The following is a 27,845-nucleotide window of genomic DNA, read 5'->3' as shown; positions in this document are numbered from 1 at the left end:
TCCCTGGGCAACCTGTTGCAGTGTTCCAGCACCCTGATGGTGCAGAACTTGTTCCACACATCCAATCTAACTCTGCTCTCCTCTAGTCTGAAGCCATTGCCCCTGGTCCTCTCACTGCAGGCCTTTGTACATAGAAAAAGCAGCTGTGGGAGGAGTGGTTCTCCATGGCACCACCAAACTGGGGAATAACCAACACTGACTGGGCATCACTGAGCTGTTCCATGCAGAAAAGTAACTCCACACACTCAGAGCACTGAGGGCAGAGGCTCTTTCCAGAAGACATCAGACATGCAGGAGCCTGAAGCTGGGCTCATGGTTATTTGAGGCTTTCACCAGCCTGGATCTGTGCTGAGTATGGGGAAAGGCAAGGTTGTAAAGGGATGATCCAACTGGTGCCATCCCCCACTCACCATCGAGGGGCAGTCAGCTAGGTGCAAGCAAACACCAAGGCTCCAAACCCACAGACACTGAAATCCTCAGCTGTAATTTTTTTCACTCACAAGGATGCCCAAGCACTGAGATCCATCAGGCTTCCACTTCAAACCCAGCCAGCTCTTGCCTAACCTGCAAGGTGTTTTCAGAAACCTCAGCCCTGCTGGAGCTCCCAGCTTCCAGGCTGAAGGATCCATGCTCAGGTGACTCACTTTTACTCCCCAGCTCTGCTTTCAGAGCCTGGCTCCAGCCAAGTGAATAGGGCCAGGAGTGGCTTACTCATACCATGAGCTTTCATCATGCTGCTTTCATGAGTCTCCTACTCACCAGCTCTGCTAAGCCAGGCCTTGGCCAGGAAAGAGAGGTGGAGGTGGTGACCTAATTTGGTGGGAAAAGGCTATGAAAACTCTCTTGTTCATGGCAAGCAGATGAAGGCTCAAAGGGGAAGGGACTCCTGTCACAGGATCACAGAGTATCTTTGGTTAGAAGAGACCTTCAAGATCACCCAAGTCCAACCTTCCACCCAGCACTGCAAGGTCACCACTAAACTATGTCCCTAAGCACCTGGTCCACCACCATCCTCCACTCACCTGTGGCTAATGAAGCTTTTACCAAGTGCAAGGAACACTTTGACCTCAGCTCAAAAACTGCAGTTTATTGATGGAGAACAGCAAACACAGCAGGCTCCAGAGGAAGGAGAAAAGGGGTTTGGTCCTTTTCAAGAGAAGATACTGAGGGGACACGGAGTAAAACTAGATCAAGGCAGTTCTTAGCTTAGCCAGGACTCATCTCCTCAGCTCCACAGCCCAGGGGGGAGGCACTGTGGCTGCAGGAAGAAGCTGTTGTGGATTTTTGTCAACACAAAGGTGATGCTTCCAGCTGGACTAGAGGGGGCGGAAAAAATAAGGATGGCAAAACAACTTTCTGCCACATGGGCAATTTCTTCATCCCATGTGCAAGGAAAACCTGAAACAATGCATTGGAAAGCAGCCTGGGGGGGGTGTGTGTGACAGCTAGTGTTGCTCCACTCCAAGGCACCATGAAATTAGCAGATTTTCCTCTGGAAGTTGAATCACAGCCTTGTCTTAAACATCAAAACAAGCCTGGAGAGCAAGAGCAAGCAGCCATTCCACTGCCCCAATCTCCTTCCTTCAGTATAGGCCAGACAGTTTGAAAGGAGAGTCCAAGCCATGTTTTAGCCACTAAAGCTTACAGGATCACAGAGTCTGTGACAAGCCAGCAGCTGGTTGGACTGGGAGTCAGCCTCTGGCTAACTCCTTTTGCTGTGCATTGTGATGTTGCATGGATCTGGGACATCTTTTTCATGAAGTTCTTTCCTGCCTGGCCTCTCTCTGTCTCTCACTGAAAAGGCTTCATGCCAACTAAATTGAGCAAATGGCCAAATATTTCAGGCAGCAAAAAGATAAGGAGAGGGAAAAAAGGAATAACAATCCATCTCTGCAGTTTTCCAAGTAGGGTCTTCTGGGGGGATCCTCACTGTTCAGCATTAAAGGTCACCAGATGGTTTTTCTGCAGGACATAAACAAAAAAAGGCAATGTGTTAAGAGAGAGAAAAGGCCATGCCAGAGCTCCCTGTTGCCTGCTGAGATTTATCTCCACTGCTGAAGCTGGCAAAGAGGAGCTGATCACTCTGGTATCAGTCCTGATTGCTGTAAGGTCCTCTGGACATCTCTCACTGGAGCAAGATGACAGCACTGCAGAATGCCAGGTTGGAAGGCTGGCAATAGGATGAGAGGAAATAGAATCCTAGAATCAGTCAGGGTTGGAAGGGACCACAAGACTCAGCCAGTTCCAACCCCCCTGCCATGGGCAGGGACACCTCACACTACAGCAGGCTGCCACAGCCTCATCCAGCCTGGCTGCAAACACCTCCAGGGATGGGACCTCAACCACCTCCCTGCACAACCCATTCCAGGCTCTCACCACTCTCATGGGGAAGAACTTCTTCCTCACTTCCAGCCTGAATCTCCCCACTTCCAGCTTCATTCTATTCCCCCAGTCCTGTCACTACCTGAGAGCCTAAAATGTCCCTCCCCAAACAGCCTCAAGTTGTGCCAGGGGAGGTTTAGGTCAGGCATGAGGAGCAATTTCTTTGCTGTAAGAGTGGTCAGGGATTGGAACAGGCTGCCCAGGGAGGTGGTGGAGTCTCCATCTGCTCAAAAAAACGTGTGGGCAGGGCACTTGGGTTGGTGCTTCAGTGGGCATGGTGGTGTTGGGCTGATGGTTGGACTGGATGATCCTCAAAGGTATTTCCCAACCTTCAGGATTCTCTAACTGGGAGCTGGGCTAGACGACCTTTAGAGGTCCTTTCCCCATTCTATGATATCTGATTGTGCTGCTTGACCCAGGAGCACGAGTCAGAGCCTTCAGCACTACCTTCTTTCATTCCAGATGCAAAGATTCTTCTACTGGCTGTGTCCAACGTTCCCACACCAAAGCCACCCCCACCCTCCCCACGTGGGTGGGTGGTTGGTTTAGTGGGCATGGTGGTGTTGGGTTGACTGTTGGACTTATTGATCTCAGAGGTCTTTTCCCACCTTAATGAGCCTATAACTCATGCTTGGTGTGCACCTGGCACTTATGTTCAGCCTCCTGCTAGGCAGCTCTGCTTTAGAGCCTCTGGGTCTGGTTATCTCCCATGTTGTTTGAAGCTCATACCTTGTCCTGCAAATTCCTCAGTCGTCACTGACTTCCAGGCTCCAAGGTCCAGCTTTGGGATCTTGCTGCAGCTCACAAAGTCCTGAGGGTAATGGTTGGCCTGGAAGATGTTTTGGGGTACCTGAGAGATGTGGGTGTTGTCACATATTACTCGTGACAAGGAGATTTGGGACAGTGCAGAGCGCTGCTTCTCCGTGAAAACTCCTCTGTGCTCCCACCAAAACCTGCAGGAGAAAGGAGGTGACATGGAAAAAAAAGTGTTTACCTCTGGGCTTCTTCACATTCAAGACTCTTGCAACATTGGGATTGGACGTGGCTCTTGGTGCCATGGTTTAGATAGTCATGAGGTGTAGGGTGACAGGTTGGACTCGATGATCCTTGAGGTCTCTTCCAACCTTCTTGATTCTATGATTAGGGGAAAAATAAAGTCCTTTCCCCAAAAGGGTTGTCAAGCCCTGGCCCAGGCTGCCCAGGGCTGGATGAGGCTGTGGCCAGCCTGCTGTAGTGTGAGGTGTCCCTGCCCATGGCAGGGGGCTGGACCTAGATGATCCTTGTGGTCCCTTCCAACCCTGACTGATTCTATGATTCTATTTCCTCTCATCCTATTGCCAGCCTTCCAACCTGCAGTGGTGGAGTCTGCATCCCTGGAAGGGTTTCAAAGCCACAGCAGATGGGATGCTGAGAGACTTGGTTCCGTGGTGACCTGGCAGTGCTGGGCTGATGGCTGAACCTGATGATCTCCAAGGTGTTTTCTCCCCTAAATGCCTCTCTGATTCCATGATTGTTTCCTATGAGCACCATGTGGTGATCAGGGATGGAGGCTGTGGTTATTCCACACACCAATGAGACATTTCTTTTGCCAACAACCAATTTAAATTGCTGTTCTTTGGGATGATGTCTCTTGCTTTTCTGCCATGAAATAAAGAGGCAACTGCATTAAAGCCTTGCCCTGTGCCTCCCTTCCAGTGAGGCAAAGGCAAAGAGACTAATCACAGAATGTTAGGGGTTGGAAGGGACCTCCAGAGAGGAGTCCAAATCCTCCTGCCAAAGCAGGATCACCCAGGGTAATCCACACAGGAACACATCCAGGTGGGTTTGGAAAGTCTCCAGAGAAGGAGACTCTACAACCCCTCCGGGCAGCCTGCTCCAGGGCTCTGTCACCCTCACTGTGAAGAAGCTTGAGGTGAAACCTTCTGTGTTCAAATTTTCATCTGTTGTTCCTTCACTTCTTACTGTGCACCACCAAAAAGAGCCTGGCCTCCTCCACTTGACACCCACCCCTCAGATATTGATAGACATTGATCAGATCCCCTCTCAGCCTTCTCCTCTCCAGACTAAACAGCCCCAGGGCTGGGAGATAGAGAATCATGGAATCATAGAATTGTCAGGGTTGGAAGGGACCTCAAGGCTCAGCCAGTTCCAACCCCCCTGCCATGGGCAGGGACACCTCACACCACAGCAGGTTGCTCACAGCCACATCCAGCCTGGCTGCAAACACCTCCAGGGATGAGGCTTCCACCACCTCCCTGGGCAACCTGTGCCAGTCTCTCACCACCCTCACGGGGAAGAATTTCTTCCTGACATCCAATCTGAATCTCCCCATTTCTAGTTTTGCTTCATTCCCCCCCAGTCCTGTCACTCCCTGACACCCTAAAAAGTCCCTCCCCAACTTTCTTGTAGCCCCCTTCAGATCCTGAAAGGCCACAAGAGGGTATCCTCAGAGCCCTTCTTCTCCAGACTGCACAACCCCAACTCTCTCAGTCTGTCTCCATAGAAGAGCAGCTCCAGCCCTGTGCTCATCCTCATGGCCCTTCTCTGGACACTTCCCATCACTCCCAGATCCTTCTTCCTGTAATAGAGGCTCCAGAACTGGACACAGTGCTCCAGGTGGGGTCTCAGCAGAGTGGAGCAGAGGGGAGAATCCCCTCCCTCAACCATGGAGAAGGGAAATCCAGTTTGCAGCAGTAGTGGCTGGCAGTGAACAGCCTGAGGGTGAAAACCCTTGACTGGGAAGGGATCTTAGCCTAGGATCTCAATCACCACATTCAAGGACTATCACCAGAAGGGGAAAGAAACCCTTGGAGGAGTAATGCCCCACCCCCCCCTCCCCCCCCCCCCAAAAAAAAAAAAAAAAAAAAAAAAGAAGCAGCAAGCAGCTGGAAGAGTTTCCAAATCTGCACAGAGAAATCCCCATCAGCTCCAGGCTCCCTCTGCCCTTTGGGGTGTGAACACCCAGCACTGCTCCTACAGAGTTACCCAGGTTGGAAAAGACCTTCAAGATCACCAAGCCCAACCAGTCTTACCTGTCCCCATCACGGATGTGCCTGAACTGGGTGCCAATGAGACAAGCCAGGAGAGGTCCAACTCTGCCTTCAGTCACAAAGGGCTCTGCAAGTGCCCCAATCCAAATGTCAATGTTCTTGGGTGTCCCATACAGCTCCAGGAACTTCTTTGCCAGGTCAGGATTGTTCAACACATCAGCAAGTTCCTTCAGGTCAGAAGGCTGGGAGAGCCTACAGAATCTTCTCCAGGAGTTATAACCTGCAGGGAGTTGGGTAGCAGGGCAGAGAGAATCAGTAATGAGTTTTCTCTTCCTGGAAAGGTCTTTTTTCCCTTCCTTTCCTAAAGCCAGGGCACAGGTGGGCTCCAAATGTCTTTAGAATATTCTCCTAATTCTTTTTCCTCTGTTTCTGTCAATGCCACCAGCTTCACAGAATGGAAGGGACCTCTGGAGGTCATCTACTCTCACTCCCCTGCCAGAGCAGGTTGCACAGGATGACCTCCAGGTGGGTTTTGAACGACTCCAGAGATGGAGGCTCCACCACCTCCCTCTGCAGCCTGTTCCAGTACTCCAGCACCATCAATATAAAGAATTTCCTCCTCACATTCAGAGCTTCCTACTCCTCCAGAGCCAGCTCCTCCTGCCTGGCATTTCAGTGCTGTCTGGGGAAGGGCCTTGCCTTTGCAAGTGATCTCTGCTAGCAGGAGTTGCTCCACCACCTTCCAGCACCATTCTGCTGCTGCATCCAGCTGCAGTGCAGGCTCCAGGGTCATGGTGTGTCTGAAAGAACCTCTGCTGCTGTGACCAAGGAACTACAGCAGACCCACACCCTGCTGAAGCTGCAGCAGAGCCAGAGGAGGGACCCCAGGGCACCTCAAAAAGCAAAGGAGATCAATGCTGAGACAGCATCCTGGGTATGCTGTGACTGCCCCCAACCCTGTGCTGGGGGTGCTCAGGTGAAAGCTTTGGCCATGTCTAATGGTTGCCTCATCTCCACTGTGACCCAGGGAGCATCCAGTCTCAGATACCTTCAGATAGAGCCACAGGAGAGAGGTCCTTACAGATCTTGTTGATGTTGCCTTCACTGAAAGTGAATCTGGAGCAGGTGATGATGTGCACAACAGGACAGTGGCCAAACACTTCCCCAGGGCTGGTCTCACTTCTGTCCCTGTCTGACCACAGGGACAAGCTGCCCCATACTGCAAAGAGCTCTTGCATTGCCCAAGTTGCTCCAGGTGGGAGAATGCCACTGGACTTTGCCAGCTGAATTGGTTTTTCCATCCTGGAAAGAGCTGGAAATCCACTGGACCACAACTGCTGCATCCTTCTGCATCTTAGTGGACAGGACACCCAGCAATGGGCAATTTGTGACTCAGTGTCATGTCAGATAAGGACTTAGAATCACAGAAGGGGTCGGGGGGGGGAAGGACCTGTGAAGGGATCATCTGTTCCAATCCCCTCCAGTCAGCAGGGACATTCCCAACTAGAGCAGGTCACTCAGAGCCACAAAAAATGTGACCCAGAGTGGTTCCAGGCATGGGACCTCTCCCACCTCTCTGGGCACCCTGAGCCAGGCTCTCCCCACCCTCTAGTGTCAAACATTTCTCCTTCCTCTCCAGTTTGAATCTCCCTCTTTCAGTTCAAACCATCACCCCTTGTCCTTTCTCTGCTCCAACATCAATCCCCAGCTTTCTGATCAGCTCCTTTAAGCATTGAAAGGCCACCAGAAGGTCTCCCTGGGACGAGATGATCCTTAAGGTCCCTTCCAGCTCAAGCCATTCTCTGATTCCATGAATCCAGCAGGTTTCCCATCAGGGTTTCACAATGAGCTCTACTGCATCTCCCAGGACACCACCAACACAGCAGCCCCAGGCACCCCTGTTGGGCAACAGCACAGCCAGCTGTGCAGTCCTACCAACAACCTCTTTCTCAAGACCCTCCTGCAATGCCATCACACTGGGTTTGCACCTTGCAGAGCCCTGAGAGTGCTTCTGACATGCTCCTCCTTGCTGGGGCACAGCCTGGGCAGAGAAATGACCATGAGAGTATCCTCACATATTGCAATCTGCTCTTCCCCTCATGTGGGATGGGCTGGACCACTGCAGCTGCTTGGAGAGAAGCCACAGGAGATTTTTCTGGCCCTGATTCCAGCCCTGCAAACTGGTTGCTCAACTGCTTTCCCAAGTTTGCCATTTGAAGCACAATACAAATGAGGCAATTGCTGAGCACTTGGCTCTGGTCCATGCAGTGCCCCATGTCTGCCTCCACCCTGGCTCCTCCAGCTCCAGCCAGGCTTTGATTTCATTGCTCAACCTCCTCTTCATTTACCTGTGATTGTACAGAAACCATGAGAAGGTTTGGGAAAGAATCATTTCATCAAGCACGGGGACAGGTTGCAAGGGTTTGGGCTGTTCAGCCTGGAGAAGAGTCCAGAGAGACCTTAGATCTCAGGGCTGGATCACCCTTCCCTATGGGGACAGGTTGGGACAGTCAGGGCTGTTCAGCCTGGAGAAGAAAAGGCTCCAGGGAGAACTTAGAGCAGCCTTCCAGTACCTGAAGGGGGCTGCAAGAAAGCTGGGGAGGGACTTTTGACAAGGGCTGGGAGTGACAGGATGAGGGACAATGACTTTGAGCTGGGAGAGGGGAGATTGAGACTGGAGATGAGGAAGAAACTCTTTACAGTGAGGGTGGGGAGACACTGGAACAGGTTGCCCAGGGAGGTTGTGTGTGCCACCTCCTTGGAGATGTTCAAGACCAGGCTGGATGAGACCATAAGCAGCCTGGGCTGGTGGAAGGTGTCCCTGCCCATGCTTGGGGTTTGGAATTGGAGGATCCTTTCCAACCCAAACCCTTCCCTGATGTTAGGATTCAGTGTTCAGTCAGAAGAGTTTCTGACCTCCACCTGATGTTCTTGGGAAGCTCTTCCCCCAGAGCCAACTCACCTGGCAGGCCGTGGTCTCGGCCACGCTGCATGTTGAGGGAGGCCAAATCCAAACCAATCTTTTGAACCTGCTCAAACAAATGGTTCCGGAGGTCATCCACCATTATCTGCTTTGGTGTCATCAGCTTGGCCTGGTTAGCCATCAGGCTCCTCAGGAAGGGATCAATACCACCTGCAAGGGGTACACAGAGGGACTCCTGAGCAGTGTTGGGGTGGCAAGTGTGCCCCCAAGAGCCTCAGCAGAGCTCAGACAGCTCACGTGGAATTGGAAGCTTCTACTGCAAGAGAATCAATTTTCCTGCACTTAAGGAATAGCAGCACAGCTGGCAAGCAGCTCCATGGGGAAGGAATTGGCAGTCCTGGTGGCCAACAGGACCACCATAAGCCAGCAGTGTGCCCTCATGTCCAAGAAGGCCAACAGCATCCTGGGGGGGCATCAAGATGAGCATGGTGAAGGGAAGTGCTCCTCCCCCTCTGCTCTGCCCTGCCCTGGTGAGGCCACATCTGGAGTCCTGGGTCCAGTTTAGTGGTGACCTTGGTAGAGCAGAGTGAATGGTTGGACCTTATGATCTCAAGGGTATTTTCCAACCTGAGTGATTCTGGGCTCCCCAGTTGAGGAGGGACAGGGAACTGCTCGAGAGGGCACAGCTAAGGGCTGCAAAGATTGTTAGGGGCCTGGAACATCTCTCCTGTGAAGAAAGGCTGAGGGACTTGGGGCTTTTCAGCCTGGAGAAGAGCAGACTGAGTGGGGATCTCCTCAATGCTGATCAGTATCTAAAGGGTGGGGGGCAGGAGAACATGGCCAAGTCTTTTTTTCAGTGGTCGCCAGTGGCAGAACAAGAGGTAATAGGCACAGACTTGAACCCAGGATGTTCCACCTAAACATGGGGAGGGAATTCTTAGTTTTGAGGATGGTGGAGCTCTGGAGCAGGCTGCCCAGAGTGATGGTGGAGTCTCCATCTCTGGAGACATTCAAAGCCTGTCCTGTGCAGCCTGCTCTAGGTGATCCTGCTTTGGCAGGGGACTTGGACTAAGTGGTCCCTTTCCAACCCCCCACCATCCTGTGATTTAAAACTGGATTTAAAAGAATCAAAAATCATTTAAAATTAATTAACCAAAGAATTGATTAAATCAGATATGTAACTCAAAAAAAAAATCCATTTAAATTAAAAAGGAAACCAAAAAAATCCATTTGAATTAAAAAGGAAACCAAAAAAATCCATTTAAATTAAAAAGGAAACCAAAAAAATCCATTTAAATTAAAAAGGAAACCAAAAAAATCCATTTAAATTAAAAAGGAAACCAAAAAATCCATTTAAATTTTAAAGGAAACAAAAAATTCATTTAAATTAAAAAGGAAACAAAAAAATCCATTTAAATTAAAAAGGAAACAAAAAATAATTTAAATTAAAAATGAAACAAAAAAATTTCATTTAAATTTAAAAGGAAACATTCTTGGAGTCTACAGCAATCCAGCAATCAACCCACATGCTTCATAGCATGGACCTGGTGATCCTGAGGACCTTTTCCAACCTGAATGTTTCTGTGACAGCAAGATGGGGTCCCCTCTGGCTGCAGACAGCAGCTGGGTTGGGCAAACCCCTGGCTGGTAGCAGAGGTCACTTAATGCACTTACTGCAAACCGCTTTGAAGGCTGGGCTGAAGCAGGAGCTCACCCAGAGAGGGCAGAGAAGGCTGAGTGGAATAAACTGACACTGCAGAGGTGCAAGCGAGGCTTTACCTCCTTGAATGATCCTCCAGGGAGCGAAGAAGGAAGTGCTGAGTTTAATTTTGGGGATTAGGGACTTGAAATTCTCATCCAAGCGGTCGATGGTCGGAGGAACCGAAGCATGAGCAAAGCGGAAACCCAGGGTGAAGACGTTGGAGATTCGAGGGTCTACAGACTCATCATAGTCCCGGTAGGGAGGGATGAACCTGTGGAATGCACTTCCCAACAGGAGAGGAAGGTAGTCCCTGTAGGTGGTGATCTGAGGGGGGAAACCAAGGGCAGTGTCAGTCTGTAACAGTGTGAGAGCTGAAATCCCCCCACACCGACAATACTCTAGCTCAGGCTAGGCTAGCTCTAGGCTAGCTCAGGCTGGAAGCAAATGCAAGCTGTATTGACAAGCAAATCTACAACCTGTGATGCAGTGCAATGGATCTGTACAAATAGATACTAGTCACAACATTTACAAATATGTACAATCAACAGAAAAGCAAAAACCAAGCTCCTTTTTCTTCCCCCAAGGGGTCTGCCCCCCAACCAGGAGGAATCTCCCCTGGCAGAAGGCAGAGAGTCAAGAAGCAGAGAGGCTGTTGGATTTAGCTCATCAAGGTCAGTGTGTTATCTTCAGCCAGAAAAGAAGCAGCAGCCAGACAGAAGCCCAGCAAGCAAGCTGAGAACTCAGACTGCCCAAACTCCCCAACCTTGTTTTTGAGTAGTGGTTCTTAAACATTTCTCTCTCTCTCCAATGGAAGTGTTTAGAACAATCATTATTTTGCTTTCTTACATCCAATAGTGATTTATTGACATTCTTTAGCTTTCTCTGCTCATGCTTTGTGAAGAAAATTTAAAAAGTCTTAAAAACATCACATAGTCATTCCTTGCTTGGCCACCAGTTTGTTTGGAAGCAGAGGTATCGCTCATGTCTCAAACCACAGGAGCTGTCACACTGAGCTTCCTTGGTGGGATTGATGATGGAAGTTCTGCTACCACAGGTCTGAAAGCAAAGACTCCCCCAAGCCAAACTCTCTATCACCTCATCAGATCTTCATCCAGCTGCTTTGGCAGTCTGGGGAGGATCCTTTCTGGTAGTGGAAGTCTCCTCCTCTGGAGATATTCAAAACCTGCCTGGATGTGTTCCTGTGTGATATGCTCTAGGTGACCCTGCTCTGGCAGGGGGCTTGGACTGGATGATCTTCTGAGGCCCCTTTCAGCCCCTAACATTCTGTGATGCAGGTTACTCACAGCCACATCCAGCCTGGCCTTCAAAACCTCCAGGGATGAGGCTTCCACCACCCCCCTGGGCAACCTGTGCCAGTGTCTCACCACCCTCAGGGGGAAGAACTTCTTCCTAACATCCAATCTGAATCCACCTACTTCTAGTTTTGCTCCATTCCCCCCAGTCCTATCACTCCCTAGCACCCTAAAAAGTCCCTCCCCAACTTTCTTGTAGCCCTCTTCAGACACTGAAAGGCCACAAGAAGGTCTCCTGGGAGCCTTCTCCTCTCCATACCAAACAACCCCAACTCTCTCAGTCTGCCTCCAGATGGAGGAGGCCAGGAGAGCCAGGAGATAGGGCATGAGGGCTGGTACCTGGATGATAGCACCCACAATCTTCCGTGCCTCCTGGTAGAGCTTCTCTCCATCCCAGTGGGGATTCAGTGTCTTCAGCTGGGTGGCCAGGCGGTTGTGCTCCCGCATGAAGAGGGTTTGCAGGCACGTCAGCTCCAGCATCTCAGTGGCTCGAGGGTCACCTGCAAGTGACACAGCTCAGTGGGCTTGCATGTGCCTGGCTGCTTGCCACTGAAAGGAGGGGAATGCCACCCTGGGAAGCGTGCCCAGGGATGGTTTTAGAGATCTCCGTCTCTGCGTCGCGAGGAGGATGGGTGAAACACACACAGAGGAGGAGAAGGAAACCAAGGGCTGGGCCTTGAGGCTTGGGGACCATCAGGGGAATGCCAAATATCTGCTGAGGCAGCGAGAGCCAAGATACCACCGTGGACAAGCCATTGCCTTCAGGCCAGTCTGCAGGTGCTGCATCATGGCTCTGGTTCCCAGGTCACCTCAAGCAGCCCCATGTGCTGCTCTCTGGGCCATACAACAGAGCTGCTGAGCACAGCTGGGACAGCTTTCCTCCAGGCACAAGTCACTAAAGAAGAGCCGGAGACGGGGGGGAGGACCTAAGGAAGAGCCGGAGACGGGGGGGAGGACCTAAGGAAGAGCCGGAGACGGGGGGGAGGACCTAAGGAAGAGCCGGAGACGGGGGGGGGAGGACCTAAGGAAGAGCCGGAGACGGGGGGGAGGACCTAAGGAAGAGCCGGAGACGGGGGGGAGGACCTAAGGAAGAGCCGGAGACGGGGGGGAGGACCTAAGGAAGAGCCGGAGACGGGGGGGAGGACCTAAAGAAGAGCCGGAGACGGGGGGGGAGGACCTAAAGAAGAGCCGGAGACGGGGGGGAGGACCTAAGGAAGAGCCGGAGACGGGGGGAGGACCAAAAGAAGAGCCGGAGATGAAGGGAGGACCTAAAGAAGAGCCGGAGATGAAGGGAGGACCTAAAGAAGAGCTGGAGATGAAGGGAGGACCTAAAGAAGAGCTGGAGACGGAGGGGGGGGGAGGACCTAAAGAAGAGCTGGAGACCCGGGGCGGGGGGAGGACCTAAGGAAGAGCTGGAGACCGGGGAGGGGGAGGACCAAAAGAAGAGCTAGAGATGAAGGAAGGACCTAAAGAAGAGCTGGAGATGGGGGAGGACCTTTCTCCTACCTAGCACAGCCCTGCTCAGTCTTTTGTGCTGTTATCTGTGCTTCATCTTCTACTTAATTAAGCAAAGCAAACAATTAAGGACCTGAAGCAGAGCTGGATGCCAGGGTCAGGGGGGTCAGCACCCAGCTTACCTGCAATGAAGCAGGGAATTTTAGCTTTCCCACTGACTATCAAGCAGGGATCATTCTGCATGGTGTCGAAGGGCAGGTACGCCCTGCCCTTGTCGCTGTATTGCTGGTTGACAGCCATCAAGCCCAGCTGGCTGGTGTGGTTCCTCAGCTTGGTGGCCAAGGCCACCTCACTGCCGTACACCTGGCTGCCATCGAGGAAGGAGGTGGGGGCGTTGAGCTGGTCCCGGATGGCTCTGCCGCTGGTGCAGGCGGGAGCGGAGCGCACCATGGGCAGGCACTGCTTCATGTTCTTAAAGTGGGGGTCGTCAGGTGGGATCTGCAGGAAGGGCACACACTCACTCAGCTTGGAGAAGACCTCTAAGATCATCAGGTCCACCTGGCAACCCACCACCACCACGCCCGCTAAACCATCAGCCCAAGTGCCATGCCTACACCTGGTTTGTGTGCCTTCAGGGATGGGGACTCCACCACCTCCCTGGGCAGCCTGTTCCAATGCCTGACCGCCCTTGCAGCAGAGAAGTTGTTCCTAATCTCCAGCCTAAACCTCCCCGGTGCAACTTGAGGCCCTTTCCTCTTGTCCTATCACTTATTTGGGGGCCTACAAGAAAGCTGGGGAGGGACTTTTTAGGCTCTCAGGTAGTGATAGGACTGGGGGGAATGGAATAAAGCTGGAAGTGGGGAGATTCAGGCTGGATGTGAGGAAGAAGCTCTTCCATGAGAGTGGTGAGAGCCTGGAATGGGTTGTGCAGGGAGGTGGTTGAGGCCCCATCCCTGGAGGTGTTTAAGGCCAGGCTGGATGAGGCTGTGGCCAGCCTGCTGTAGTGTGAGGTGTCCCTGCCCATGGCAGGGGGGTTGGAACTGGCTGAGCCTTGTGGTCCCTTCCAACCCTGCCTCATTCTATGATTACTTGGGAGAAGAGACCAATCCCCACTGGCTCCAGCCTTCTTTTAGGTAGTTGTAGAGAGCCAGAAGCTCTCCTCTCAGCCTCCTTTTCTCCAGGATGAACAACCTCAGCCACAGTTAGGAGGTGCTCATCACTTTGCCCCATCTACTGCTCAGCATTTGACCATCCAATGGATGCAGACCTGCTGGAGTACTGACACCCACCAGCCTCTGGCACTGCCACATTCACCATCAACCAAGCACCACCCCTGTTGCCTCCAAACAAAGTCCTAACATTGAGGGAGAAGGTAAATGGTCAGAAATGGGGGAAAGCTGTGCCAGGAGACAGTCCCTGGGACCCAGCACCCCCCACCTCACAGAAATCAGGAATGACCTCCTTGGCCAGCTCCAGGAGGTTGTCCCTCAGGTTCACAGACTGCATCAAGTTGGAAAGGACCCTCAAAGGTCATCTTGTCCAACCCCCCTGCAGTGAGAAGGGACATCTCCAACTAGATCAGGCTGCCCAGGGTCACAGCCTCTGTGGCCAGGGACCAGGAGAACCACCAGCACATCCTGACTGGAAGGTGGATACCCTCTCCCACTTTTCCCTGCTGGAAACAGTCTGGCTGTACCGTGATGGGAAAACAAGGAGGGTCCTTGGCACAGCTGGTACCACAGTCCACATCTCCACCAAAAGAGACTCTGGCTGGGGTGTCTGGGCTGAGATCCAGGTCGTGGTCAACAAACTGGCCCCACTGCATGAACATGAGGGATCGCTGCTGGTCCAGCTTGAGCTGCTCTGGGGGGAAGCGGATGACCTCGTTGGACACGTTCCGAACCTGCAGGGAGGAAGGCAGCCCAGAGAGCCAATCACATCCTGGCCTGCATCAGGAGAGGCAGAGCCAGCAGGGAGAGGGAGGTGATTGTCCCCCTCTGCTCTGCTCTGGTGAGACCCCACCTGGAGGACTGTGTCCAGTTCTGGAGCCTCTATTACAGGAAGGATCTGGAGGTGCTGGAGCATCCAGATTGTCAGGGTTGGAAGGGACCTCAAGGCTCAGCCAGTTCCAACCCCCCTGCCATGGGCAGGGACACCTCACACTACAGCAGGTTGCTCACAGCCTCATCCAGCCTGGCTGCAAAAACCTCCAGGGATGAGGCTTCCACCACCTCCCTGGGCAACCTCTGCCAGTCTCTCACCACCCTCCTGGGGAAGAATTTCTTCCTAATGTCTAATCTAAATCTCTTGTCTAATCTAAATCTCTCATCCTCTAGCTTTGCTCCATTCTCCCCAGTCCTGTCACTCCCTTACACTCTAAGAAGTCCCTCCCCAGCTTTCTTGTAGTCCCCTTCCAATACCAGAAAGCCACAAGAAGGTCTCCTCAGAGCCTTCTCTCCAGACTGAACAACCCCAACTCTCTCAGTCTGTCTCCATAGAAGAGCAGCTCCAGCCCTCTGCTCATCCTCATGGCCCTTCTCTGGACATGTTCCAGCACCTCCAGATCCTTCTTGTAATAGGTGTTCCAGAACTGGATGCAGTACTACAGTTAGGAGTAAACTCCTAGCTGGATACTCTCCTTCCCTTCTCATCCCTTCCCCATCCATCATAATTCCCCCACCTGTTCTTCCTTCATGAATTACTACAGAAAAAGTGGACAAAAACCCTGTTCAAGCTCTGACACTATGCTGGAAGGTTGGGTCAGGAAGTGCAATGAAAGCAGAAGCATAAGGCACACAACCCAGCAAACCACAGAGCTCCTCATTAGTGCTGCAGTTGCACCAAGCCCAAGTGACCAGAAACCCCCTCTGAGTGTCCCTGCTTCCATGTGGATGCCAGGAGGACCATATGCACCTCCACAGATCACCTACCCATGCACAGAATTTCCAGCTGGATATTTTTTATGCTGGGGATTCACTTGTTCCTGTCACCTTCTGGCACCCAGGCTCACAGGATGTCAGGGGTTGGAAGGGACCTCTGAAGATCATCCAGTCCAAGCCCCCTGCCAGAGCAGGACCAGAGAATCCAGCACAGGTCACACAGGAACACATCCAGATGGGGCTGGAAAGTCTCCAGAGAAGGAGACTCCACAACCTCTCTGGGCAGCCTGTTCCAGTGCTCTGGGAGCCTCACAGTGAAGAAGTTCCTCCTCATGTTGAGGTGGAACCTCCTGGGCTGGAGTGGAACCTCCTGGGCTGGAGTGGAACCTCCTGGGCTGGAGTGGAACCTCCTGGGCTGGAGTGGAACCTCCTGGGCTGGAGTGGAACCTCCTGGGCTGGAGTGGAACCTCCTGGGCTGGAGTGGAACCTCCTGGGCTGGAGTTTCCATCCATTGCCCCTTGTCCTATCCCAGAGTGCAACTGAGCAGAGCCTGACCTTCCTGACCCCCAGCCCTCAGATATTTATAAACATTTATTAAATCCCCTCTCAGTCTTCTCCTCTCCAGCCTGCACAGCCCCAGGGCTCTCAGCCTCTCCTCACCAGGCAGTGCTCCAGGCCATTCAGCATCCTTGGAGCCCTCCCTTGGACTCTCTCCAGCAGATCCCTGTCCCTCCTGGACTAGGGAGCCCAGAACTGGATGTAATACTCCAGGTGAGTTCTCACCAGGGCAGAGTAGAGTGGGAGGAGAACCTCCCTGGACACACTCCTCTGAATGCCCCCCAGGATCCCATTGGCCCTCTTGGCCACATTGCTTTTGAGGAGACAAACAGCTTCCACAAAGCACACCAGAGGAGGTGAGGACATGACTTTGGAATTTAACTTCCTCCTCCTGACCCCCACCACACCAGCTGGTGGATGTGCACTTTGAATCCTGTGATCAAGGACTGGCAGTCCCCAAGCCCTGATCCCAGTTTTTCAGATGACTGTTACAAACATTACCAGTGGGAAGGGGTATCCAGAGACCAAGGTTCCTTCTGTCCACCCATAGGGGATTGACACACCATCCTCATATTCTGCTGGCAACCATCTGACCAGGGCTCTGTTGGAAGCTCCTAGTGATGGACTTCTCCTGTTGGAGTGAATGGAAGAGCAGCAAACTGTGAGTGCCACCAAGACCACTGTGAGTGCCACCAAGGCTCAGACATAGACCACACCAACAGCCCTCAAAGCAAGACTGTAATTAAAAGCTCCACAATATGAGGGGAGGAAAAAGTTCTTCCCAGCAAGAGTGAGCTGCCATTGGAATGTGCTGCCCAGGGAGGTGGTGGAGTCATCATCCCTGGAGGTGTTCAAAAAAGGATTGGATGTAGCACTTGAAGCCAGGGTTTAGTTACTCATGAGGTGCTGGGTGATAGGTTGGACTTGATGAGCTCTGAGGTTGATTCTATGATTCTAAAACCCTGAAGGTGGCATCCTGCATGGATCATTCTTGGGGATGTGGGTCCAGTTCAACTGATGGAGGAATCACAGAATGGTCTATGTTGGAAGGGACCTCCAAAGCTCATCCAGTCCAACCCTCTCTGCAGTCAGCAGGGACATCCTCAACTAGATCAGGCTGCCCAGAGCCCTGTCGAGCCTCACCTTGAATATCTCCAGGGATGGAGCCTCCACCACCTCCCTGGGCAACCTGTTCCAGTGTTCCACCACTCTCATGGTGCAGAACTTGTTCCTAACATCCAATCTAAATCTGCTCTGCTCTAGTTTGAAGCCATTGTCCCTTGTCCTGTCACTGCAGGCCTTTGCAAACAGTCTCTCCATCCTTCTTGTAGCTCCCTTCAGGTACTGGCAGGCTGCTATTAAGTCACAGAACCACCAAGGTTGGAAAAGACCTCAAGGATCATCGAGTCCAACCTGTCACCCCAGACCTCATGACTACTAAACCATGGCACCAAGTGCCACATCCAATCCCCTCTTGAACATCTCCAGGGATGGTGACTCCACCACCTCCCTGGGCAGCACATTCCAATGGCCAACCTCTCTCTCTGTGAAGAACTTTCTCCTCACCTCCAGCCTAAACCTCCCCTGGCACAGCTTGAGACTGGGTCCTCTTGTTCTGGTGCTGCTTGCCTGGGAGAAGAGCCCAACCCCCACCTGGCTACAACCTCCCTTCAGGTAGTTGTAGACAGCAATGAGGTCTGCCCTGAGCCTCCTCTTCTCCAGGCTGAACACCCCCAGCTCCCTCAGCCTGCCTCTGTAGCAGAGGTGCTCCAACCCCCTTGTGGCCCTCCTCTGGACCCTCCTCTGAACCATCCATCCACACAGCCACCCCCTCCTGCTGTCAGGGTCCCCTCACCTGTTGTTGCACTCTCCAGTGATGGTTCTGTACTTGTAAGAGAAGTCACAGCTCATTTTCTTATCCTGCTGGTCACATCCACTTGCCTTGAAGATCATCTCCAGCTGAGCTGGTGTCAGGAGGTCTGCCAGAGAATAAGCATGCAGAAACACACTGCTGAGATCACATCTGGAGTAGGGTGTCCAGTTCTGGGCTCCCCAGTTCAAAAGAGGCAGGGAAATACTGGAGAGAGCCCAACAGAGGCTCTGAGGATGCTGAGGAGGACTGAAGCATCTGATGGGGAAAGGCTGAGAGACCTGGAGCTGTTTAGTCTGGGAAAGAGGAGACTGAGAGGGGATCTTATGGATGTTTATAAATATCTGAAGGGTGGGTGTCAAGAAGAAGGGGCCAGGCTCTTTTCAGTGCTGTCCTGTGACAGCACAAGGAAGGGGCAATGAACACAAACTGGAACCCAGGAGGTTCCACCTTGACATGAGGAGAAACTTCTTTGGTGTGAGGGTGCTGGAGCCCTGGAGGAGGCTGCCCAGAGAGGTTGTGGAGTCTCCTCTGGAGAGATCCCAACCTTCCCTGGGCATTGTGAACCTGGGCAAGCTGCTGTGGGTGCCCCTGCTTGAGCAGGGGGTTGGATTGGGTGATCTCTAAAGGTCCCTTCCAAAGCCCACCATGCTGGGATCCTGTGGCTCTGTCCAGCCTGTGCAGCAGCAGAATGATTTCCTAGCAAAGCAACCCTCTTCCTTTCCCTTTTTCTCTCCACCATGACCTCCTAACACCTACAGTCATCCCACTGATGTCTTACAAGTTTTCCCCCACCCTGTGAAGCAGCCACCAGTGTGTTCCACCACTGTTCAGAGCTGCCTGGAGAAGAACCATCAGAAGAAAGCCTTGGGCAGCACAAGGAGCTTTACATTTCCACCATGGAGATCTCCCCATGCATGAGAGGGAAGTGGCCCAGCTCAAGCAGCAAAGCCTCCTTGGCTCCTGCTGCTAGCACAGCACCTCCTGAGTCCCTTGGAGGTGTCCTAGCCACTGCTGCCACCAACAGCTTGGGTCACAGCATGGTGTAAGGAGCCACTGCTGCCTCCTGGGCAAGTGGGTGAGGTGGCAGCTGGGTGGAGAAGTGCTCTGCTGGATGGAGAAGCTGGAGCTGAGCACAGAGTGCCCTGCCTCCCTCTTCCCACTCACTCCATGCTGGAGCACCCTAGGATGTGCCTCAGCCTGCTGGTGCTGAGCTGCAATGCTGGGGCTCAGCATGAGCTCATCTGGAGGTGGCAGGAACCTTCCCTGCACCTCCCTGAACTGTTCCTCTTACTGCCTCTAATCTGTCAGAGCAAAGTGGTGCAGCTGGGAGACCAGGACTGCCACCTCATGGAGCACATTGCTCCTTCAACACACACACTGAGGTGTCCTCTCACACTGCTCTGTCCTCTCAGCAAAGCCATCTGGCAGTGACTGCTGCTGGCTGAAGCCTGCCAGAAAAGCTTCTGGCTTTGGGGTGAGCTCTTGCATGTCCTCTGTGTTTGCTCATCCCCTACTCGAGCAAAAAGCATCATCTGGAAGAGTCTTACAAGCTTGGACCTGTTGGCAGGTGAACCACCAGACTGCAGGGAGAACCAGGCAAGTGCACAAAGCACTGATAAACCTTCAACTTGCTCAGCCTGGAGAAGAGAAGGCTCCAGGGGGACCTTCTGGTGGCCTTCCAGGGCTGATCAGAAAGCTGGGGACAGCCTTTTGAGCAGGGTCTGGTGTGACAGGACAAGGGGGGATGGTTTGAACTGAAAGAGAGAGATTCAGACTGGAGAGAAGGGAGAAGTGGTTGACACTGAGGGTGGTGAGAGCCTGTCCCAGGCTGCCCACAGAGGTGGGAGCTGCCCCATGCCTGGAACCACTGCAGGTCAGGTTGTTTGGGCTTCTGAGTTGGGGCTGTCCCAGCTGACTGCAGCAGGGTGGTGAGAGACTGGCACAGGCTGCCCAGGGAGGAGGTGGAAGCCTCATCCCTGGAGGTTTTGAAGGCCAGGCTGGATGTGTTTCTGAGCAACCTCCTCTGGTGTGAGGTGTCCCTGCCCATGGCAGAGGGGCTGGAACTGGCTGATCCTTGAGGTCCCTTCCAACCCTAACATTCCCTATGATTCTAGATGAGCTTTAAAAGGTCCCTTCCAACCCAACCCACTCCATGACTCTATAACTCCAAATAATTTGCTGAGATGGAAAGAAAGCTGAGAAAACCAACCCAGCTGTGCCCCACTGCAGGAGTGTGGGAAGGGTTGGAGTCATGGCCCATCAGCAACCCTTTCCCTTCCCTGCTCCCAAGCCCCACAAAGCCCCAGGGACCAAGCCCCATACCTGCCTCCTCTGCCTCCCTCCCAGCAAAGTGAGATCCTTACCTGTGACATTGAAGTCCCCCTTCACAACCCATCTCAGCTTCTCCTTGAGGAGGCTCAGGGTGGTCTCCATGTAGTCTGCAGCCCGGGCAGCAGCTCGGGTCCCTGCCACTGGCTGTTTGCTGTACCCCAGAAGCTCTGCTGGGCTCAAGATGTTGTTCTGCAGGAGCTGCTTCATCCTGCCGGGGAGAAGGGACCAAAATCTGCAGGACTGGAATGGAGCAATGCCAAGAGACCTGCAGGCTACCCCAGGCACCCCCAGCTCTTCTGGTGAGCTACCACTGAATGGGCAAAGAGTCATCTACCTCCCTGGAGAGCTGCTGGAGGAGAGCAGGGCTGCTCCTGCCACCCTCAGCAGAGAGGCAGAGTGAGCTGCAGCAAGAGAAGCTCTTAAACTGCCCCAGCTCCACCTGCCAGCAGACAAATCTTAGGTCTTTACACCCTTGGTGCAGCCAAACCTCACTCAGCTGTCACCCAGCTCATCAGTAGCTGCAGCTGCCAGCCTCCCTCCAGAGGCTCACCCTGGCAGAGCTGCTGGAGCCTGCTCTCAGATGGAGGGATCCCTGAGCCAGAGAGGGGGTTCAGGGGATGGCTGCTGAGGAGGATATGTACAGGATGGTTGGACTCAATGGTCTGAAAGGTCTCTTCCATAGAGCCATAGAATTGCTGAGGTTGGAAGATGCCTCTCAGATCATCAAGTCCAACTGCTCACCTTGAGCTCACAATTCCACCACTGCTGCTAAGCTGCTGCCTCTATCCCACCCGTCAGCACCACATCCATTGATCTTTAAAACCCCTCCAGGGATGGTGACTTCACCACCTCCCTGGGCAGCCTGGGCCAGTGCCTGAGAACCCTTTCTGGAAAGAAAGTGTTCCTGATGCCCAACCTGAACCTCCCCTGGTACAACTTGAGGCTGTTTCCTCTTGACCTGTCACTTGTGTCACTCCAACCAAACCAGTTCTGATTCTCTGATTCTCTGAAGCCATAAACTCCCAAACCACGGAGGCAAAACCTGGGTTCTGTCAGGTCCCACAAAATGTCCTCACTGCAGCACTCTGCTCCCTCCATAGGACAGAGCCACTAGAAATCAGCAGGAGCCTGTGCTGGCTCCAAGTCCTCCTGGGAGTATCCCTGAGGGATGAAACAGAGCCAAGCAAATATGAGCTGGGAGGAGCAGCCTGCACGGCTGGAGGATGGAGTTACAGCTCCTGGAGCCTGACAGGGTGGAGAGAGTGCAAAGCCAGGGTGAAGGCAGGCAGGACGCTGGGTGATTGCCCACCGTGCTCCTGGAGGGGCTCACAGCCCTGCAGCTCTGCGGGAGCAGGGAGGCAGAGCCCGGCAGGGCTGCTGCAGCCCCCGCAGGACGCGCAGTGTGCCCCGGCAGGACGCGCAGTGTGCCCCGGCAGGACGCGCAGTGTGCCCCGGCAGGAGGCTCTCACCGGTCCCGTGTGCGCTTGTAGGCTGCATCCACCATCCGCTTGGCGTCCTTCACGCTGCTCAGGAGGGACCTGTCCGACAGCTCCTCTGCCAGATCTGGGTGAGGGAAAGCAAAGAGCCGAGGTGAGAGCGCCCCTGCCCTGCTGCAGGCTCCTCCTGGTGCCTCCAGCACCCAGGGATGGTGCAGACTGGCAGCGTGCTGGGGTTGGAAGGGACCTCTGGAGATCATCCAGGCCAACCCTCCCCCCTCTCAGAGCAGGGTGGCCCAGGGCAGGTGGCACAGGATGGCATCCAGGGGGGTTTTGAATAACTCCAGAGAAGGAAATTCCACATCCTCCCTGGGCAGCCTGCTGAAGGGCTCCAGCACCCTCAAAACCCTCCTCAGGCTTAGTGGGAACTTCCCACATCCCACTTTGTGCCTGTTGCACCTTGTCATGCTGCTGGGCACCACTGAAAAGAGATTGGCCCCATCCTCCTGGCACCCACCCTGTAAGTACTGCTAGCATTGAGATCTTCCCTCAGTCTGCTCTCCTCTAGGCTAAAAGCCCCAAGCCCCTCAGCCTTTCTTCATGAGAGAGATGTTCCAGTCCCCTCATCACTCCACAGCCCCTTGCTGTGCCTTCTCAAGCAGTTAATATCAGCACAGCAGTGCTGGAAGAAACTGCTGCTACTGGCTCTCTAGAGGGAGAGACCTGGAGATGCAGATGTTCCTCAGGGGAGACTGAGAGAGTGACTCTTGGGCATGAAAAGGATATCTCCATCTGTGGAGGCTTCAAATAGCCACTGTGAGAGGTGTAGGCATCATCCCTCCTGCTCTTTCCCAGGGGATGGAGCAGTTCTCAGAGCTGCCCTCTCCTTCACCATGGTTTTAAGGACTCTCATGGGACATGGAAAGAGGAAGCTGTGGAACAGCCATGACTGCTGCCCTCGAAGATACAGCCTGGCTAAGCTCCTCCTGATACCTCTTCAGGGCCTTGCTGCTTACAGTAGAGTCAGTCAGGCCCTTCTAGGCTTAACTTTATCTTCCCTGCTCAGAAAAGCCCCAGATCTGCAAAACCTGAGGAGAGGACAATACCATAGGAAGAAGGTAGGGATGCCTGGAACAGGCTGAGGATCAGCAGCAGCCCCAGGAAGACTTCTGACTTCATCCCTGCAAAGAAATGCAAGGTGTGAAGCCAAGGATCTCACCATGCACCCCTGCTGCACCTCAGGAGGAAGATCAGGAGGTGGCCTCCTCCCCATGCAATGCTCCCCAAGAGCAAGCCTGCTGCCTGGGAGGTTCTTGCAGTGGCACACAGCAGAGGAGCTGCCTCCTGTCCCAAGGACCTCAAGCACTGGTGGAGCACAGCTTTGGAACTATGAGGACAAGACAGAAGGGAGCAGGGGAGAGAGCACACTGCCAGGGCTGCAGGTCAGGGATCCCAGGCACCAACACTGAGCATGCAGGGAGAGTTGGTGCAGAGCTGGAGGGGAAGAGGGATCAGCCAGGGCTGCATGGAAGGTCCTCCACACACAAACACTTGGGATGGTTTGGGCCAAAGCTGCTCCACTCACCTCCTAAGATTGCTCCAAGGCAATCAGCTCTATCAGAAGGAGCCCAGAGCTGTGGGCTGGGCTACTGCACACTGCTTAACACCTACCATGGAGATGCTGGCAGAGGCAGCCCAGAGTCTCTTAAAATTCTCTTAAAATTCCAAGCTAAACCTATCCCCCATGGAGGACCCCCCAGCAACAGCAGCAGTGTGCTGCAGCCACAGCCTCTCTTTGCTCCAGCTGTGCTTGGTGCCAGGCAGACAGTGGCTCTGCCAGCCCTGGAGCAAGAGTGAAGCCATGCCAGAAGCAGACCTCAGCTGGATGGTCCAAGCAGAGCCCCAGCCCCCTAGTCCCCCACCCATGGCACAGAAAGAAGTGCTCCATGGAAGCCAAAGCAAGCATGCAATGAGCCAGGCTCTCACCTGAGATCTTCTGCTGTCCCTGGCCTCACCACAGCCCCCTCTGTGCCCACACTTTTATCTGCAGCAGGACCTTATCTGCAGGGGGGCTGACCCATGGGGCTTGGCAACACCCCCAAGGGTGCAGTGCAGCACTTTGGGTCTCCCCAGCCCAGCTCCCTAGCAGAGGGGCTCCTGTCTCCCACCTGGGCACACAGCCTGGTGCCTCTGCAGAGCTTCCCCTGGTTTTTAGTGGGGGGAGATGGAAGGCAGCACTTTTGCCCAGCACATCCCTGCAGGTGTTCAAAAAAGAAAAGGATTTAGTGGCCACGGTGGTGTTGGGTTGATGGTTGGACTGGGTGATCTTTTCCAACCTTAATTGTTCTGTGATTGTAAAGAGTTAAGGCCTTCAGGCTCTGGTTGCCAAGATCTAAGGGGCTGCAAGAAACACAAAATGCAGCTGTGAAGCAGAAGTTCTTTGAACCCTCTGCTTTGCACCCCTTTGCTTTGAACCCCTCTGCTTTGCACCCTCTGCTTTGCACCCTCTGCTTTGCACCCTCTGCTTTGCACCCTCTGCTTTGAACCCCTCTGCTTTGCACCCCTTTGCTTTGAACCCCTCTGCTTTGCACCCTCTGCTTCGCACCCTCTGCTTTGAAGCCCTCTGCTTTGCACCCTCTGCTTTGCACCCTCTGCTTTGAACCCCTCTGCTTTGCACCTTCTGCTTTGAACCCCTCTGCTTTTCACCCTCTCCTTTGCACCCTCTGCTTTGAAGCCCTCTGCTTTGCACCCTCTGCTTTTCACCCCTCTGCTTTGCACCCCTCTGCTTTTCACCCTCTGCTTTGCACTCCTCTGCTTTTCACCCCTTTGCTTTGAACCCCTCTGCTTTGCACCCCTCTGCTTTGCACCCTCTGCTTTGCACCCTCTGCTTTGAACCCCTCTGCTTTTCACCCCTCTGCTTTGCACCCCTCTGCTTTTCACCCTCTACTTTGCACTCCTTTGCTTTGCACCCCATTGCTTTGAACCCCTCTGCTTTGCACCCCTCTGCTTTGCACTCCTCTGCTTTGCACCCTCTGCTTTGAAGCCCTCTGCTTTGAACCCTCTGCTTTGAACCCCTCTGCTTTGCACCCCTTTGCTTTTCACCCTCTCCTTTGCACCCCTCTGCTTTGCACCCTCTCCTTTGCACCCCTCTGCTTTGCACCCTCTGCTTTTCACCCTCTGCTTTGCACCCTCTGCTTTGAACCCCTCTGCTTTGCACCCCTCTGCTTTGCACCCCTCTGCTTTTCACCCTCTGCTTTGCACCCTCTGCTTTTCACCCTCTCCTTTGCACCCCTCTGCTTTGCACCCTCTGCTTTGCACCCTCTGCTTTTTACCCTCTGCTTTGCACCCCTCTGCTTTTCACCCTCTGCTTTTCACCCTCTGCTTTGCACACCTCTGCTTTTCACCCTCTGCTTTTCACCCTCTGCTTTGAACCCCTCTGCTTTGAAGCCCTCTGCTTTGCACCCCTCTGCTTTTCACCCTCTGCTTTGCACCCTCTGCTTTTCACCCTCTGCTTTTCACCCTCTGCTTTGAACCCTCTGCTTTGAAGCCCTCTGCTTTGAACCCCTCTGCTTTTCACCCTCTGCTTTGAACCCCTCTGCTTTGCACCCCTCTGCTTTGCACCCCTCTGCTTTGCACCCCTCTGCTTTGAACCCCTCTGCTTTGCACCCTCTGCTTTGCACCCTCTGCTTTGCACCCTCTGCTTTTCACCCTCTCCTTTGCACCCCTCTGCTTTGAAGCCCTCTGCTTTGCACCCTCTGCTTTGAACCCCTCTGCTTTTCACCCTCTGCTTTGAACCCCTCTGCTTTGCACCCTCTGCTTTGAAGCCCTCTGCTTTGAACCCCTCTGCTTTGCACCTTCTGCTTTGAACCCCTCTGCTTTGCACCCTCTGCTTTGAAGCCCTCTGCTTTGCACCCTCTGCTTTGAACCCCTCTGCTTTTCACCCTCTGCTTTGAACCCCTCTCCTTTGCACCCCTCTGCTTTGAACCCCTCTGCTTTTCACCCTCTCCTTTGCACCCCTCTGCTTTGAAGCCCTCTGCTTTGCACCCTCTGCTTTTCACCCTCTGCTTTTCACCCTCTGCTTTGCACCCCTCTGCTTTTCACCCTCTGCTTTTCACCCTCTGCTTTGAACCCTTCTGCTTTGAAGCCCTCTGCTTTGAACCCCTCTGCTTTGCACCTTCTGCTTTGAACCCCTCTGCTTTTCACCCTCTGCTTTGAACCCCTCTGCTTTTCACCCTCTGCTTTGAACCCCTCTGCTTTGAAGCCCTCTGCTTTGAACCCCTCTGCTTTGAACCCCTCTGCTTTTCACCCTCTGCTTTGCACCCTCTGCTTTTCACCCTCTGCTTTGAACCCCTCTCCTTTGCACCCTCTGCTGTGCCCCAGGTGCTGATGGCACATCTCTGCTCTGAGGTGCTGGAGGAGGTTGGAGCCAGCTGGGGGTCAGTCTCTTCTCTCTAGGAACAAGTGAAAGGATGAGAGGAAATGGCCTCAAGTTGCACCAGGGGAGGTCTAGGTTGGATGTGAGGAGAAACTTCCTCACTGAAAGGGTTCTCAAAGACTGGCACAGGCTGCCCAGGGGAGGTGGTTGAATCCCCATCCCTGGAGGTGTTTCAAAGCTGTGCAGATGTGGTGCTGAGGGCCATGGCTCAGCACCAGACTTGGCAGAGCTAGAGCATGGTTGGAGTCAGTGATCTGGAAAGTCTTTTCCAACCCCAGTGGTTCTGTGACTCCCTGACATGCTCTTGTTTCCTCACTCCAGAGGAGCAGCACCTGGTCTGCTTGAGGATGTCCCTGAGGGAGAAATTCTTCACAGAAAGGGAGATTTGCCATTGGAATGTGCTGCCCAGGGAGGTGGTGGAGTCACCATCCCTGGAAGTGTTTCAAATCAGGCTGGATGAGGCACTGAGAGCCATGGGTTAGTTGATGAATGGTGCTGGGTGATGGGTTGGACTGGATGCTCTTGAAGGTCTTTTCCAGCCTGGTTCATTCTGTGTGCAGAGGGCTTGGTCTGGATGACCTTTGGAGGTCCCTTCCAACCCAAACAGACCACAGATGATTCTGTGTGGTCTTTGCTGCTGAAGGTGGTGAGCACAAGGGCTTGGTGCTTGTGCTGGTGCTCAGCAGCAGGCTCACCAATACCCCTGGCCACACACCATCCCCTGGCAGCAGGGCTGTGATCTCCAGGTGAGCAGCCAAGAGTCCTCTCAAACCCTGCCACTCTCCTGCTTCCTGAAGCAGGCTGGAGAGCAGTGAAGCAAGTTGCCAGTTGTGCAATGCAGCTATCAGCTGCAGAGATCTGCACCAACTGCCCCACTGGGCTCTGACCTCCCCCTCTGTCCGGGGGGGGCTGCATGATGCAGCAGATGAGGGACCCAGATACTGCCCCTGTGCTCCAGAGCAGGGCTGCTCTGCTGGCCCTCTGCTGCTGCTGCTGCTGTTTTTGCTGCTGCTACTGCTGCTGCTGTTTTTGCTGCTGCTGCTGCTGCTTTTGCTGCTTTTGCTGCTGCTGCTGCTGCTGCTGCTTTTGCTGCTTTTGCTGCTGCTGCTGCTGCTTTTGCTGCTGCTGCTGCTTTTGCTGCTGCTGCTACTGCTGCTGCCACCTCAGGCAGGTCCTCTGCTTCTGTCCCAAACCTGCTGAGCTCACACAGCACAGAAAGGTGTGGGATGGGAGCACCTCCTGAGTCTCTGGTGTGTCCCAGCTGCCCATAGCAGGGTTACCTCAAAAGCCACAAGGAGGTTGCTCAAGGCTGCCTTGAAAGCCAGGGAAAGTTTCTCAAGGCTACCTTGAAGGCCAGGGAAGGTTGCTCAAGGCTACCTCAAAAGTCAGGGAGGTTCCTCAAAGTTACCTTAAAGGCTAGGGGAGGTTCCTCAAGGCTACCTCAAAAGCCAGGGGAGCTTCCTCAAAGCTGCCTTAAAAGTCAGGGAAGGTTGTGCAAGGCTCCCTTGATGTCCAGGGGAGGTTCCTCCAGGCTACCTTGATGGCCAGGGGAAGTTCCTCAAGGCTAC

General features: G+C 53.6%; 1 protein-coding gene across 1 annotated transcript; it reads right to left on the bottom strand.

Moving 5' to 3' along the window:
- Positions 1-1,939: 1,939 nt before the first annotated feature.
- On the bottom strand, positions 1,940-23,021 carry LOC128977111 (myeloperoxidase-like). Its single transcript, XM_054394581.1, has 13 exons — positions 22,949-23,021; positions 21,876-21,969; positions 20,439-20,614; positions 18,058-18,181; positions 16,704-16,833; positions 14,462-14,668; positions 12,948-13,263; positions 11,650-11,810; positions 10,075-10,321; positions 8,335-8,505; positions 5,415-5,652; positions 3,112-3,335; positions 1,940-1,962 (listed from the first exon to the last, which is right to left on the bottom strand). The coding sequence occupies exons 1-13, from the start codon at positions 23,019-23,021 to the stop codon at positions 1,940-1,942; spliced, it is 2,184 nt and encodes a 727-aa protein (XP_054250556.1).
- Positions 23,022-27,845: the final 4,824 nt, after the last annotated feature.

This window comes from Indicator indicator, chromosome 30, assembly GCF_027791375.1.
Source record: "Indicator indicator isolate 239-I01 chromosome 30, UM_Iind_1.1, whole genome shotgun sequence".
Classification (NCBI taxonomy): domain Eukaryota; kingdom Metazoa; phylum Chordata; class Aves; order Piciformes; family Indicatoridae; genus Indicator; species Indicator indicator.
Note: the sequence above shows the minus strand (reverse complement) of the source record. Positions and strands in the feature narration are given on the sequence as shown.